This window comes from Sphaerodactylus townsendi, linkage group LG07 (genome assembly GCF_021028975.2).
Source record: "Sphaerodactylus townsendi isolate TG3544 linkage group LG07, MPM_Stown_v2.3, whole genome shotgun sequence".
In the NCBI taxonomy this organism is placed as follows: Eukaryota; Metazoa; Chordata; class Lepidosauria; order Squamata; family Sphaerodactylidae; genus Sphaerodactylus; species Sphaerodactylus townsendi.
The window spans coordinates 72,516,406-72,533,743 of record NC_059431.1 but is presented as its reverse complement, the minus strand read 5'-3'; the positions used below and the strand labels follow the sequence as shown (position 1 = coordinate 72,533,743).

General features: G+C 42.8%; 1 protein-coding gene across 1 annotated transcript in view; it reads left to right on the top strand.

Annotated features, from left to right (window-relative positions):
* LOC125436231 (transducin-like enhancer protein 4) overlaps positions 1-17,338 on the top strand; it is an 84,648-nt gene that overhangs the window by 46,025 nt on the left and 21,285 nt on the right. Inside the window, exons 4-7 of the mRNA XM_048503066.1 lie at positions 13,394-13,513; positions 13,712-13,765; positions 14,391-14,543; positions 16,225-16,357. Coding sequence (XP_048359023.1) covers positions 13,394-13,513; positions 13,712-13,765; positions 14,391-14,543; positions 16,225-16,357 — 460 coding nt within the window. The remainder of the gene's footprint in view (positions 1-13,393; positions 13,514-13,711; positions 13,766-14,390; positions 14,544-16,224; positions 16,358-17,338) is intronic.

The following is a 17,338-nucleotide window of genomic DNA, read 5'->3' as shown; positions in this document are numbered from 1 at the left end:
TAAAAGGAGAATCTGGGCTCCCTAGTTTAAACACCATTGAAAGTGATGCTGTTTGGGGGTGGATTCCAGCATCACAGTAGCAGCCCACTGGGGGGTGGGGAGTTGACAAAACTCAGAATTTGCACCGGGCTCCATTTTCCCTAGCTACACCTCTGCCTGGAGGAGAGGGCAGAAGGGACTGCTGGCTGGGAGCCCAGCTGGGGGTGGGGGGTGGGGCAGGGGAGTCTGTCATCCCTGGCCTCGGAGAAGTGCTTTTATAAGCACTGAGGCTGGGGTGGGGCTTGGGGAGGTGTGGCCAGGGCCCCTTGAGCAGGTGGGGGCGTGGCCATGCCCCCCCAAGCCCCCCATAGAAAATCTATACCTACATCCCTGTCATGCTCCCTTACTTGCCAGTAGAGAAAGTTCAATAGCCAACCCTCTAGTGACTAATGAGTTTATTGCCTTCATTTGTCAGACTTTCAGAGAGGAAATAGCCTTTTATCACCAAAGTATAGGCATTGAAAAACCTGCTTTAGGTGTATGCATGGAGAGTACTGGCTCCTTCGTGAATAGAAGAGGGAGTCTTCTAGCACTTGTTTGCATTGGGACCTGAACTGTGACTCTTGACTTATAAACTTCCAGTGATGTTTCATTTCTGTTAACTGTGGACCTGAAGTATCCCTACATTTGTGTCATCCTCTCTATATTCCTGCTGCCTGTTGTTGTGCCGTGGGCCTTCATTTTCATATGCCTTCCCAGGATGGCATTCCAGTGATCTTTCTTTCTGAGCTTATACTTCCTCTTACTATATGTGTTGTGCTTCTCAATAACTTGCAGTGGTTGTACTTCAGCATGGCTGGTTACTTTTTCTCTCCATTGACCCTTGTGAGTTCAGTAGCAGCAAGGCCTTCCCTTTGTTACACTTCCTCAGTCAGTGATTTGCAGAGGGCACTCTAAGTGACAGGATTAAGTTTAAACATCCACCTGTGTGGCAGTAAGCAGCAGCCCTTTCCATTATTTTAAATTCCTGTTAAGTGGGCCTTTGTACACTTGTGCATCAGGAGGGACCAGGAACTGAGCAGCCCATGCTGACAGAATTATGCTTCAAAATTGCTAGTATCTTTGACTTCTGCTGTGAAACCTGATATGTCTTTACAAAGGCTAGCATGATTGGTGTCTACTCACATATTTCTTAACCTCAAGGCACAGAAATAAACCTACAGAAATTTTAGCAAGACCCTTCAAATGAGCTAAATGTTTATATATCGCTATTCTTACGTATGGTTAATTATTTACACTTCTAGCTTTTTTTCACAGTCCTCTGCCTCATCTATATATATAAAAAGCTAACCGTGTATGTGTTGATGACAGGGTACCTCAGTAACTGCTGGGCCAATTCCTCTGAAAATTCCCAGCCACTATAGTCAGTCAGGCGAGAGTGTTTTCAGATGTTCACATACCTGAAATTTCATACCTGGCCCAGGTAAAAACGCCTTTTTCCTGGCGCTCCCTGGTGAAGGACAGGGAGGGGCCTGTGTGTAACTGTCACCCTTAGAATGTTCGTGCCCTTAGAATGTTCACTCAGATGGCCAAAGATGAGCAGTGGAAACAGCACATAGGCAGTAGCTCGAGTGGAAGTGAAACACATACACACACACATACACATGAGGGAGAGGGGAGGAGGAGGAGGAGGAGGAGAAGAAGAGGAGGAGGAGGAGTTTGGATTTATATCCCCCCTTTCTCTCCTGTAGGAGACTCAAAGGGGCTGACAATCTCCTTGCCCTTCCCCCCTCACAACAAACACCCTGTGAGGTAGGTGGGACTGAGAGAGCTCCGAGAAGCTGTGACTAGCCCAAGGTCACCCAGCTGGCGTGTGTGGGAGTGTACAGGCTACTCTGAATTCCCCAGATAAGCCTCCACAGCTCAGGCGGCAGAACGGAGAATCAAACCCAGTTCCTTCAGATTAGATACACGAGCTCTTAACCTCCACTGCCACTGAGAGGGAGGGGTGGCATCAGAGATGGGATCCAGCAGTTTCTCACAGGTTCCCGAGAGTAGGTTACTAATTATTTGTGTGTGCCGAGAGGGGGTTACTAATTGGTGATTTTGTCATGTGATTTTTGCCTTAGTTACGCCCCTTCTCTCAGAAGTAGCGCGCAGAACTTGAAGCAGTCTGGCAGGAGGTGCACCAGCGTGCGTGGAAGCCTGCGCCTGCGTGCATTCGTTTCCCACCCAAGGACCGGCAAAGCGGCTGCGTCCTTGCCACAGCCCCGCCCAGGAATGCCCCACCCCTGGAATGGCCGGCCACGCCCCCGCCGTGCCCCGCCCAGCCCCATTGGTGCTACGCCACAGTTTGAATCCCGCCACCATGGGAACCTGTTACTAAAATTTTTGGATCCCACCACTGGGTGGCATGCAAGGGAAGAGAGGGAGGGAGAGGAAAGGGATGGTGGGGGAGGCATGCAAGGGAGGAGAAGTGAGAGAGGGGAGACAGTGAGCTGTGGCATGCAAGGGAGGGGAGGCAGGGGGCCCTACATCTTGATATGACCCACCCACCCTAGCGGAGAGAAAGGGAAGGGAGGGGTGGCATGCAAGGGAAGAGAAGTGAGGGAGGGAAGAGAGTGAGGGGTGGCATGCAAGGGAGGGGAGGCAGGGGCCCAGCATCTTGATATGACCCACCCACCCTAGCGGGGGGAAGGGGAAGGGGGGGAGGGGGGGGGGTGGCATGCAAGGGAAGAGAAGTGAGGGAGGGGAGACAGTGAGGGGTTGCATGCAAGGGAGGGGAGGCAGGGGCCCAGCATCTTGATATGACCCACCCACCCTAGCGGAGGGAAAGGGAAGGGAGGGAGGGGGAGGGGTGGCATGCAAAGGAAGAGAAGGGATGGAGGGAAGAGAGTGAGGGGCAACTTGGAAGGGACGGGAAGGAGGGGCCAGGCACCCTAGATTCCCTGAATACTGCAGTTACAGTTAAGAAAACCAGGCATGCATTACTCAGGAGTAAGCTCAGTACAGCAACCATGACATACTTTGAATGGCTGCGTCGCACCCGTCAGAGGGTTTCCTCAGAAGCGACACCCATTGCCACCAACCAAACTTACTCCCAGGTAAAGGATCATGACCAGCCAGCCTAGATGTGTGGGAGGGGTGCCTTTCCATTCCCCCCCCCCAAGGAATGTGGGCATACACATCATTGACATCGCACAGTATCAGGCTGCATGTTTGCATGAGCATGTACTGCTGGCCTCTGCAATTGATTTGCTGCTACTGTTCCTTTCCCATTTCACCACAATAAGCCACAGCAACGCGTGGCCGGGCCACGCTAGTTTTAGATAAGAATAGTCTCATTAGTTTAATTTGCTGTTCAAGAGTATACAGGATGGCTTGTCTATCCCCATAATGTGTATCTTTGTGAAGAGGGAATACATACTAATTTGTGAAGAGGGAATACACGCTGTGGCAGGGAAACCCTCTGGGCGATCCATGCTCAAAAAGTGACGTGTGTATGTGTGTGTGTGTATTTTCAGGTTTTCATACCAAGTGTTGAAAAATCCAAAAGCCATGGCATCTGGACAATTGCCATGGTGCCTACAATTTTTCCCAGCCTTTCCCATGGCCTGATAGATCTAGCTCCCATATGCCAAAAGCCATTCTTCAGAGGCAGGGCTAGATCCATTCTTGAAAACCAAATTGGAGTTGCCAGTACATCCTTTAAGGTAGTACTGCACCCCTTGTCTTTTAAGCATGGTTTTCCTAACAGTTTGCCTGAGGGGCAAGGAATGCTACTTAAGAAACTAGGCTAGCAGCTCCTGCTGTGCCTCTTAGAAGACTTTTGGAATAGGCAGGAACCATTTGATCCAGCAGCTCCTGGATAAGAGTCATCAGCCTAAGATGTAGGGATGGAGCTCTTCTTAAAATTGCAGTGTGGAAGAGACAGTGTTAAGTGAGAGACTGCAAGGAGGAACAATAAATGTACAGCGACAGACAGGCAAAATAAACAAGGAATGCAAAGACAAAGTTAATTGCATTGATCCCAGACAGACACTTCACCACTGAGCAGAAATTATTGAACAGTAAACAAAAGGGGGTTAAGTGCATGTACCTGCCTCTCCTTTCCACTGAAAACATAGCCTTCTGAGGATGATTCCCTTTTTAAAACTCAAGAAGGACTTTGTTAATCTGTTCCAATACTTTAACCACTGTATTCTACTCCAATACCTATCCAAATAATAATAGGCAGATATCCCCTTTTCTGTGTAGAAGAATTAGAATGCATAGCTTGTCAGGTCCTTGCCATGTTTTCTTTTACGTAATGCTGCTAATACATCCATTTTGACAGTGACTTAATTTTATGTGTTTTTTTTAAAAGCAACATCTCATAGTTTTTATGTCGTACATTTTTGACTGTTCACTATTAACCACATGTATGCTATGCTGTGTTTTATAAGGGTGATGTTAATTAACTTCATTTAATCAACAATTAGTGAAGTTAATTAGTGGGTAAAATGCAATAAAAACATCAAACATTCCCTTTTAGAACCATTATTTCCTTTAAAAAGAAGTGATCAGACCCTTGGAATATTAACAATCTAATTATTTGAGAAGGCCCATGTGATTGGAAGTAGTTTGTGCCTGAATTTTTTAAGGCTCACTATTAGCATTTGCTACCTCTCTCCCCCAGGCCCCCCCCCCCAACTTGTTGGCTTGACCCACTTTATGTTGTTCAAAAACCTAAAAATTATCATGTGTACTACATGATTATTATTAGTACTGAATGGCCAGGTTCTAGGTAGACTTGAGCACAGATGTGGAAACTACATAAGCTGTACATAGGTGCCTATGTGATGTTAGCTATGCTGAACTGTCACACCCAAGCATTCCAAAATTGTTTGTATGTTATCTTCCAGAATTTCTTCAGGATGAAAATGAATACACATTTCACTCATATACCTGGCAGAGCTCAAAACTGGTTCAAAGTCAGCCAAGTAGTTTTCTTCTAAGGTCATTTTCCTGCTGTTCCTATATTATTCATTTTTATTGTTTCTTTTGTACTTTGAGCAGACTTTATCATGGCAATAATGTCATTCAGATAATTGTATTATAATTGACCTTAGTTCTGAGCATCCTTAGCTTTTTCTGCAGCTTGCTTAAGACCTTAGGATGGTCAATTATCTCATAAATCCCACTTTGTTGGGAATTATTGTTTCAATTATGGCACTCAAAATATATAATTGTCCCAGTGTTATAAAGTTTCACAAGAGAACGATTGCATTTTGCAAAGGTTTCAAGAGTTTTTAGCCTTATTGTGTGGGAGGGTTCTTGGCTGTCTTTAGTTATTATGTCTACTGCTAATTTCATTGAGTTACTTTTTGTTCTTTGCCCATCTGAGGTCAGCAATCTAAGGTGCTGTGTCAGTTAGTTGAACAGCAGCATAACTTGGGAAAGGCTTCTGCTTGTTCTTTACTTCATTGCTTTTTCCTCCGTTGTTGCGTTTGGAGCCACACATGCTAATTTAAGTAATCCTCAATGGCTAGGGGGTTGAAGGGTAATAATAATTCTTGCCTTGTTGAAGTCATGTGAAGTACTAATTACTGCAAGAAGACAGCACACTGATGCTGCCCTCTTGCTGGCCACATATTTATGGCTTTCTGAGATGGTTTCTATTATCTTCTTTATGGTCAGTTAATTTGTTCATTGACAGGGAAGATATTTCATGCCATGTCTGGCACCTACTTCCAGTAGTGGTAGTCAACCTAACATAATTAAGCCAGCTTTCTCTCAGATATTGGTCATGATATTTCATAGAGTCTCTTTTCATCTTTCCCAACATGGTTGTTCATACACCAGTTAAGGGTGAAGTGAAAGTTTCCATCTGAATATTTAGCATACTACACAACAGATGCCCTTTCCACATAGCAAATGTATAGCGGGTTGCAGTTGGGATAAATGAACCCGCATTCCTGTTTACGCGTTCGCATGCATCCATGCAGGCAGTCAGGGACGTAGGTATAGATTTTTTATGGGGGGGGGGTTCGGGGATGGGGCCACACCCCCACCCACTCCTAGGGCATGGCCACGCCTCCCCAAGCCCCATTCCCGGCCAGCGCTTATAAAAGCAGCTCTCCAAGGCAGGGGACAGCAGACTCCCCTGCCCTGCCCTCCCCTGCCCCCCCACCAGCTGAGCTCCAAGCTGGCAGCTGGCAGTTCCTTCTGCCCTCCCCTCTGGGCAGAGGCATAGAGGGAAAATGGAGCCCGGTGAAAAATCTGAGTTTTTTTGGGGGGGGGGCAGCCGCTGTGATGCTGGAATCTACCCCCAAACAGCATCACTTTCAATGGTGTTTAAACTAGAGAGCCCAAATTCTCCTTTTAAATCCATCTTAAAGGGAGAATCTGGGGTCCCCAGTTAAACAACATTGAAAGTGATGCTGTTTTGGCGTGGATTATCCCCCACCGTGAAACAGCATCACTTTCAATATGGCGTAGTGGTTAAGAGCAGGTGCATTCTAATCTGGAGGAACCAGGTTTGATTCCCTGCTCTGCCACTTGAGCTGTGGAGGCTTATCTGGGGAATTCAGATTAGCCTGTGCACTCCCACATGCGCCAGCTGGGTGACCTTGGGCTAGTCACAGCTTTTTGGAGCTCTCTCAGCCCCACTCAGGGTGTTTGTTGTGGGGGGGAAGGTCAAGGAGATTGTAAGCTCCTTTGAGTCTCCTACAGGAGAGAAAGGGAGGATATAAATCCAAACACTTCTTCTTCTTCTAAATTGAGGACCTCATATTCTCCCTTTAAAGCCATGCCGAAAGGGGTGGATTTAAAAGAGAATCTGGAGAAATTTGGGGGGTGCCTGCTGTCAGGGGTGCAATTGTTAAGCTAGCAGCACCAAACTTTCAGGGTATCTTTAGGAGACTCTCTTAATGATACCACCCAGGTTTGGTGAAGTTTGGTTCAGGGGGTCCAAAGTTATGGACCTTCAAAGGTATAGCCCCATCTCCTATTACCTCACATTGGGAACAATGGGGGATGGGGGCACCACTTTGGAAGTCCATAGCTTTGGACCCCCTGGACCAAACTTCACAAAACCTGAGTGGTATCAGTAAGAGACTCTCCTGATGATACCTCCCAGGTTTGGTGAAATTTAGTTCAGAGTGTCCAAAGTTATGGACCCTCAAAGGTGTAGCCCCCATCTTCTATTACCTCCCATTGGAAACAATGGAGGATGGGGTCACCCCCTTTGGGAGTCCATAACTTTGGACCCCCTGACCCAAACTTCACCAAACCTGGGTGATGTCATTAAGAGAGTCTCCTAAAGATACCCTAAAAGTTTGGTGCTGCTAGCTTAACAATTCCCCCAAACAATCCCTGAAAGTTTGGTGCTGCTAGCCTAAACAATGCACCCCCTGCAGGCCAAAAACCAAAAAACACTAAAAATGTTTTAAAACCCACAAACGGGTGGGCGGAGCTTTGGACATGAATGGGGGCGTTGAACCCGAGAACTCCCCCTTATCCAAGTCCTTGCAGGCAGTGATTGGAGCCCATGGACACAATGCTGGTTGATGTCGCACCTTAGCACATCGGCATGTCTTTATTTATTTACCTCCCATCGTAACTATGCAGGCAAGCACAAATGAAACCCTACAGCCATGCTGATGTCTCACAATACCACAATATTACTGTTTTCACCTGCGTGGCTATGCAGATGTAAGCTGGATTTTTTTTGAAAAAAAAAGGAAAATGCAGCCAAATAATGGGCCTCCTGCCCAATTGTTCAATTGCAAGCAGTGAACTTTTGAAAAGAGTCTTTTGAAAAGGCTCATGGATAGTGCAATTCTCGAAAAACCTGGTTTGGGGAAAATAACACAGGGCAGATTCACATATTCATGTGAAGTCCCTCCCCCCAAAATGGTTTTTTTTACCATCCTTAACCTGTGTTTATTGGCCCATGCAGAATGGGCCAGAGTCAAATCACCATTTGTGCTTCATTGCCTACAAACTGTTCCAGTCATATTGTTGGATGAATGAAAGTCTTTATATGGACTTTAAATGGCTGGCTAAGTTTTGTGTCTATAATTTGTAATAGGGATGTATTTGGTGTGCATTTGTAAAAATGTAGATATAATGTGCTGTAAGACTTTCAGGCAAAGGCAAATACCCCAAATCTTGTGGGTAGAAAATTGAGCAAGTTTGAATTGCTGCTAAGATTATCATGTGGATCTGAAGGAACTGGTGTCTTTCAGTCTGGGCTCCTCATCTGTAATATGTGGGAAAACTCTTAATAAGGCAAATATATTATATATTTGTATTGATAGAATGTAGAAACAATTAGCAGCTGTCACTGATACAGCAGTAGATTTTGTTGAGATAACAAAGGAAGAAACACCTAGGGGTATACAGCATTAGTCTTTGAAGTTGCAAATATTATAGCAGCCAATAAGGCAGTATCTAAATAGTTTCAAACTTCTTATCACAATAGTGTGGAACAATGTTGGAAAAAGTATACATTTCAAAGAAATTTCAGCTCTACTCTAAAAGACACTAATTCTTGAAACATGCAACATCATCAGAAATATCCTAAACAATTATACATATAGGTATGATCTAATATTTGTGATGACCACACATATACAACACAACTGAAATATTTTTCCACTAATATTATTTTATGTGGACAGTTGTTGCTTCTTTATCCCAGTTAATTTTTATTAGGTTAACCTTAAATACCTGAAACTGCCACACTCACTATGAGTGTCGATATCTTGTGCTTATTTCACACACGCACACACACACACACACACACACACACACACACACACACAATCCCAGCTATTATTTAGTGATACCATCATCTTGTAGATGTCTTTGTCAATTGTTTGAGCCAGATGGAGTGGAAAAACTCAAGATGTGAATTTTAGCTGTATTGAAATAACAGGGGAGGAAACTTGCCTAGCTAAAGGAATGCCAATCCCCTTGGCAGGTATAACATTTAGACTGGATTTCAGCTAGCCTTCCAACTGTCTGTTGAAGATGCATTGTAACTGCAAAGCTTATATACTCCTACACCAATGGGCACTGATTCATTAAAAGATAATACTCTGACAATTTTACAGTCATGTTTTTCTCAGTGTTAGGTTGCCTGTCTTGCTGTATTTCCTTTCCTCTTCCTGCATGAGTTCACGAAACACAAAATTGTTAGGCTGGAAAAAGCATGGGAAGGGTTGGATGATCTGCTTAGTGGGATACAGATCTGCTGCTTGTTAACTTCTTGGAAACTTAACAGACTTCTCAGGTTCAGAAGTCTTTAGTGTTTCCAGACATGGGAGTCACTGAACATCTGGCATCCTGTTCTGTTTCTAAGGCAAGACTTTGTATTTTGCATATTTACGTACTTTCCTTAAAACCATTTGAGATGGAGCCTTGTGAAAAGTCATGTACATGAGCATGTAGAAAACTGTAAGCATGAACCAGCTAATGACAACAACACAGCCACAGTTATTTTTTGTGATTGATGACTGTCCTCAAGTTTTTGCAAATTGCTTCCAGCGTGCCTTCGTAAAGAAACGTTATTACCCAAGCTAGATAAATCACATAACAGGTGATATTATTTTAAGATAATTCATTTTAAGATCATTCATATATCTGTTTTTAAAAGATAACATTGTCATGATGTTGCTCCCAAATCCAAGAATTCGTCATTTCATGAATGTGCTGAGAATTTTCCTATCTGTTGGATTATAATTCCCTGGGAAGAGGAGTTAGCTGTGCAACCAATTGTTTGAAGTAATAGATAGGCTGTTACTCTATTTCTTCTAGGAAATACAAGTGTGCATATTATTCTTTAAAAATTAGGCATTAGGTTCTACAGTATGGGGGTCAGCTAGATAGATAATTACAAGTATGCATGTACCTGATTATACCCTAGAAAGCCACTTAGCTGTTAAGCAGTATACATTGTCCCAGAGTGCAGATCATCCTTTAAAGAGCTAGTCATAATTAGCTTCTTTCTCGTGCTAGTGGGGTGCTCTAAATTATAACTTTATTAAGCACCAAAATCAAAGATTAAAAGGGTATTTATGGCACTGAGGCTAACTAGATTGAGAAAAATGAATCCGTGTGGTTTTGAATTTATGAAAATAAATACTTTGGTTTAAGTCAGTGCAGTGGTTTACGTTTGGCTCTTTAGCCATCATTCTAATTGTCATTCAGTAATTAGTTCCCCCCTTTATTGCAGCCAATTACTTAAAAAAAAGATGAGTCCTACTGAATTGAATTCAAATTAGAATCATTTGTGGAATGAATATAAATAGAGATAAGTTATTCTTAAGATATACATAAGATTTTGTGTGTTGAACAAATCCAATAAATAAATCCAATAAATAAACGCTAGTTTTTACTAGTACTGGGATACAGGGAAGAAGTCTATAGCAGGGATTTCAAATATGTGACCCAGAGGCTGGATCTGACCCTTTGAGAGGGCTTTACAGCCCTATAAGCCAGCTGAGACAATCTCAACTTGCTCCTGATCTGGCCAGGCAAACCTGACCTGATTGGGAGTGAGGGCAGTTGCCTCATCCAGCTTGTGGGCCCAATAAGCCTTCTCAGGATAGCCATGCCACCCCCAGTTCTGGGGCCAGCCAAGACCAGTGGCATAGCTACCACGGGACAGGGGTGTGTGCTTCACACTGGGTGCATGCCGGGGGGGAGGGGCAGCAAAAATGTATTTTTGATATTTTTAGTGTTTTTACTTTGTCGGCCAGCAGGGCCCAGTTTTTAGGATAGCAGCACCGAAATTTCAGGATATCGTCCGGCGACATTCCTGATGATACCAGCCAAGTTTGATGAAGTTTGGTTCAGGGGATCCAAAGTTATGGATCCCCAAAGAAGGTGCCCCATCCCCATTGTTTCCAATGAGAGCTAATAGTAGATGGGGCTACCTTTTGAGGGTCCATAACTTTGGACCCCCTGAACCAAACTTCACTAAACTTAGGTGGTATAATCAGGATAATCTCCTGCTGATACCAGCCAGGTTTGGTGAATATGGGGTGGGGTTCAGAGTTATGGACCCCCAAAGGGGGTGCTCCCATCTCTCATTGTTTCCATAGGGAGCTAATAGTAGATGGGGCTACCCTTTTGAGGGTCCATAACTTTGGACCCCCCTAACCAAACTTCACCAAACCTGGGAGATATCACCAGGAGAGTCTCCTAAAGATACGCTGAAATTTTGATGCTGCTAGCCAAAAACTATGCCCCCTGCAGGCCGAAAACTGAAAAAACACTAAAAATACAAAACCCACAAAGGAACATCAGAGCAAAACTCCAATTTTTCACCAGGCTCCATTTCCCCTAGCTATGCTTCTGGCCAAGACAGCCACTCCACCTCCAGGCTCTGCCCAAGCAAGCCACATTAATGGCCCCTGTGACAAATGAGTTTGACACTCCGGGTCTTCAAGAAACACACAAAAATTTATGTTCTGAGTTTTGTTGACTTTGTATTGGCCCTGCCCTCTTTTCAGTCTTGAATCCTTCACAAAAGATAAATCCCATAATTGAATGATTGAAACAATGAAGCTGTCTAAGAGGATGAAAGAACTGAGGAGTGAGTCTGTACAGTAAGGCTTACATCACATGCATAGATTGCTGAGGTGATAGCATCCTACACCAGATCCACACATTCCTTTTTACAGATGTTACTATTTATTTAGGTTTCTATGCTGTCTCTTCAGAGTCTTGCTCAAGGTTACTTAGTATTAAAGCTAGATCACAATGTCAACACAAGCCATTGGACATAAACAGCATAACAACTATCCATAAAACAGAAACTGACCATTTAAGAGTTGATAAGATAAAACCCTGATTAATAGTCAGGATTAGAAGATGTGCTTAGGCCTGGTGTCTTTAAAAAATGAAAAGGTAATCATCAGGCAAGCCTCCAAGGGAAAGGGGGAGAGTATGTTCCAGAGACTAGGTGCCATGACAGAAAATGTCCACTTTCAAGAAACTTCTATCTTGCCTCTGAAGAAAAAGGCTTAAGAAGCAGATCTTAATGGTAGGGCTTGTTAGTATGAGAAGAGATAGTCCTTGAGATACCCTGATCCCAAGCCTTGAAGTGGAAACCAGCACTTTCAGTTATTCCAGAAACAGATGGATAACCAGTGCAGCAGAAGAGATACAACCCCTGTAATAAACCTTTGATGATAGCCTGGCTGCTGCATTTTGGACCACTTGATGTTTCCAGGCCATTTTCAAAGGCATCCACATGTAGAGTGCATTACAGTGAGCTAATGAGGATCACTAATGAGGTTCAGATCATTTTTATACAGGGGATTATCACAGCTGGTGAACCAGCCAGAGTTGATAAAAAGTGCTGTATCCCACAGAGGAGACCTGAGTATGTAACATGGGTCAGGATTCAGTAGCACTCCCAAGCAGCTTCAGAGGAGAGCCGCCTGTTTCAGGAGCAGCTTCTCCTTAGGAGCAACACCTTAATCATGTATGGATTGAGCTGACAGATTCACCTGGCTTAGTTGTTAAGGACAAATAGAGGTAGGTGTCATCTGCCTATTACTGCCAAATCCTTGGGTGAACTCTCCCAGTGGTGTCATATAGGTTTTAAATTTCAAGAGGTGCAAGATGGAACCATGTGGGACCCCATAGTGTATTTCTTCAGACCACATGGAAGCCACAGCTGTACAGTACCAAACTATAGTAACAGCAATGAATGAATCATAGTGTGAATGTGTGTTCAGAATTGCAGTTCCTATGTTTATTTTATATTTGTGTTATGTGAAATAGTACAATATTAATGTTCTATTTTTATTCTGCAATATGAGTACTCCATAGTTCTGTTTTTTTTCCTTATAAAATCAGTGATTTGGTTCCTGATTATACTTAAGTCTGACTGAGTTAAAATGTGCTTAAAACCTGCTTCCTTAATCAATTTATTTTACTGGGCTATTTGTCTTTATTTTGGAATCAAGTGTCACTGATTTCAATGGTGTTTGCTTCAAGTGTCTGTTCAGGTATCAAAGATTAAGTAACAGATCATTCCAATTCAGCTTTAAAGTTGTTTGTTTTATGTAGGGTACTTTTATCTTCTCTGATTCACATGTTCAGTTTATTCATAGAGAGATACTACAATTCTTGCTTACTTGAATGAAAATCTACACACAGAGCACATATTTTTGTAATTTTCTATAGTTTGGTGCTTGGTGTGATAGACAGCACATTCCCTAGTAATTTTTGTTCTGGTCTGTGATTGGACACTGCACAGGGGAGAGGGCTTGTATCTCTTTTCCTCAGAGGTAAATATAAAGCTGTTCATGCAGCTTGTAGATCATCTCCTTAAGGTATAAGCACTAAAGGTCTACCAGAAGCAAAGGATAATTGTACTAACAATCACTTCTCCCTTAATGTTTCATTTCAGAGCTCATCTGTATCTCCCTCAGCCAGTTTCAGAGCTTCAGAGAAACACAGAAACTCAACAGACTACTCCTCTGACAGCAAAAAACAGAAAACAGAGGAAAAAGAAATAGCAACTCGTTACGTGAGTAAAGGATTTCTGTTGAATGTTTCTAGTTTGAATTTAGATTCCAATCTGAGTAACTTCAATAACTAAGCATCTTTTGGAAATCCATGTTCTTAAAGATCTCCTGAACTGCCCTCTTTTGTTTGCAATAATTTTATGTGGGCTTGGAATGGATCTGTCACAGAGATGCTTACGTTTTCTTGTTCCTCAATGCAGGACAGTGATGGTGAGAAGAGTGATGACAACTTGGTGGTTGATGTTTCCAATGAGGTTTGTGTCATGGGGCTTTCAGTACTATTCTTTATTGGGCATACTACTTGTTTATGGCTGAATTTGGGTGCATATGTTGGATAATATTTGCTGTTAGTGTGGTTAATTTACAGAAAGAATCAGTTGTTTTTCCAGTGAACCCAGTGACAATGCTGTTCCTATTGTCTATGGAGTAGGAACATGTCTGTAATGGTTAGCCATTGTTAATGAAGAAGAAGAGTTTGGATTTATATCCCCCCTTTCTCTCCTGTAAGGAGATTTAAAGGGGCTTACAATCTCCTTTTCCTTCCCCCCCTCCAAAAAAAACCACCCTGTGAGATGCGTGGGGCTGAGGGAGCTCCAAAGAACTGTGACTATCTCAAAGTCACCCAGCTGGCATGTGTTGGAGTGCACAAGCTAATCTGGTTCACCAGCTCCACAGCTCAAGTGGCAGAGCAGGGAATCAAACCCAGTCCTCCAGATTAGAGTACACCTGCTCTTAACCACTACACTGGCTCTCCGTGGCCATAAACGATGATGTCATGTGTAGGTTTTATTGCAAATATAATGTCCAAAGGAGATGTAGGTTTCTCACCCACCCCACAGCAAGCAGCACACCTTGATAATAATTGCGATTTGTTTTCAGGATCCTTCCTCTCCACGAGGAAGCCCAGCACATTCTCCAAGGGAGAATGGCTTGGACAAGACTCGTCTACTCAAGAAAGATGCACCAATTAGCCCAGCCTCAATAGCATCTTCCAGCAGCACACCATCCTCCAAATCCAAAGAACTTAGCCTTGTAAGTGACTGTATGATCTACATCTGTCTTCATATGTCAGTATGCACCATTGGGTGTCTAAAAAGAGAAAATAATGAGATAAGTCCCAGTTGCACTTCTTGATACAAATCTACTTTTAGTACAAAAAGATACAATTGAAATTCAGAATATTTGGGGCATTAAGGAGGGTTTGTTCAGGTAGCAGTGTCTGAAATGATGTACATACCTTTTTTGTGTTTTCTTTGTTTTTTGGCATCAGGAAGCTTGCCATTCTGTAAATAAATAAGAGCACACAGGGGTTCTTGGAATATTTTTTTATGTGGCAGTTGACAGTAAATTCAGCTGCCTTCTTGGACTTGATTTGGTTCTTAGCTTTATTTGTATTCCTGGGCTATGTTCAACTGCAATCACTTTCTATCTAAAAAATAATCTGTCATTTATAAGAGCATTTCTTGACTTGCATAGCTAGTCACAATTCAGAGAAGGAAAGACTGCTTGTATGCCCAGAGTGGTGTTAGCTGCCTTATTTTCTTTCTTTTTGTGACTATAACTCATCATCTTTCTGGACTAAAAGTTCCATGGCTTTTTCATACTCTTCTCTTCAGGACAATTGCAATTTTTAAGCCGTTATTTAGGGAATGGTAGAAATGAAATGTACATTTAGCATTAGGAATGGTAGCTTTCAGATATTTTTCAAAATTTATTCACAAGCCCTTAGAAGTGATGAAAATAGTCTCCTATAGTGGTCATTTGTATTATCTAAATCTTAGTTATCCAGACTTCCTAGGCTTATCTCAAATTCATTCTACCTGTACTTAAGCTCCATGGGTCTCAGGAAAGTTTGAAGATTCCTGCTATAGAAAGGGTGAATTCAGATGAGAAGTGTTCTTCTTCATAAACATGTATTGATTTTTAAAGTCATAGTAAGATAGACATAAAGATTAAATATGTTATCTTAAGACACCTTTTACATAAACACCAAGTCAGTTAATAATTGTGTAGCTTCTTTAATGAGCATTGATTGTGGGATCCATTGCGTGCTGGGTTCATTCAAGAAGCCAATACCTGCTTTATGTTCCATTAAGAACTTTTTGCTATTTGGTTTGGCTGGGAAAAGGAGGCATTTGTCTGAATCCAAAATTTTGAAACATGGTAACTGGCTGAAATCCTTTCTTATATCATTATTACAAGATATATTTTAAGCTTGTTGGCTTCTTCATACTTAAAATAATAACAGGAGCTGTGTGAAGATCTGATTTGAATAATAACCGATGAGAAAAGAAGCTTTTAAGTCTTTTCCTCCTGTGTAACTTCTGAAACTGACTCATCCCCTATGTTATTATAGTTATCAAAGGGCCCAAAACATGCCATCCTTCGCCTTGTACATCATGTAGTCCTAACATAAATAGGTTTCTGGAAAAAATTCTGTTAGCATTGTAAGAGTGGGAGCATCCGGGTAAGGATATCTCATAGCATTCTAATTTGTCCCTCAGTCTGTGTAAGAATGACTGAATTAGTACACAAGTTTGTCAATAAGCAATTTTACTTTTGCTGCAATTGTTTCGATGACCCACAGGCAAGCAGACTTTGAATACTAATTGCATTATTATGGCTTCTTCATGAGTCACCACTTGATGATTGTGCAAGTCAGGCAACCCTCCCGTATGATAGCTGAAGATTTTTTTTTCTGTTTCCATTTTAGAATGAGAAATCCACCACGCCTGTTTCTAAATCAAGTACTCCCACTCCACGGACTGACGCTCCTACTCCAGGCAGTAATTCTACACCTGGATTGAGGCCTGTACCTGGCAAGCTTCCAGGAGTTGACCCATTAGGTTAGTAAAGATTGGATGCCTGGGTGGGGTTTTTTTAATGGGGTCCTGCTGTGCTGCCCTCTGACAGCCACTAAGTTTTCAATGGATACAGTCTGGGCCTGCTGTCCTAGACCAAGCTAGATGATCTTGGGCAAGTCATTTTCTGTCTATCACTGTTGTTACGCAGTTTAACAGTAGAAGAACGTATTTTTAAGGGAATCTCCACCAGCTGCTAAGAGTGTAACAGCACACAAATATCTTTAAAATGGCGATGGGGATAATAGCTCGGCTTGTCAATGCTTTGGGGAAATGGCTCACTTGGCTATGCGAGAGGCAGACTGGGAGGGTATCTTTGAGACGATGTATACGGGGAAATATAGCATGGAACGTTCCGCAGAGTAACACAAGGAGTCCAAATTGAGTTTAAAATGTTTATATAAATTTGGTTTCAAAAACACATACAGGAAGATATGGAGACACATACACACAAGTTCCTAGGGATATAAAAATCCGAGAAAAATAGGTTTGGATGATAGAGAGGGAATTGGGAAGGCAGCAGGGTGATACGTTACCTAATGGTTCCAATGCAGCAGATGAAGTAGCAGGCAGGGACTCTATGCCAGCACAGAGATCCAGTAGAAGGATGATATTGTGTCTCACACCAACTTGACCAAGGGATGTTCAAGTTAGAAATGAGCAATGAGCTTAAGGTGAGCAGGGTTTTTATAGGATGGATCGCTAGTTTGGCAGGAAAAGAGACCCTTTGCATTAGGTTTTGTTTCTTACAGCTGTGCTGGTTTGCAGGGGCTGAGCTAATCAGTAGCTCTGTCTATTGTCCTAAACCCAGGGGTTGGTAGCCAATTGTTTCCTTGATTACATTAGCAACACCATGAATAGGTGGTCGGAAGAGCGAGTTTCTGGCTATTGTAATTTAGCTGAGGCAGCAAGATTAAATCAGGGATGGGAGCACTTAGGAGCTTTTAGGAACAGCTGAAGGGAAGG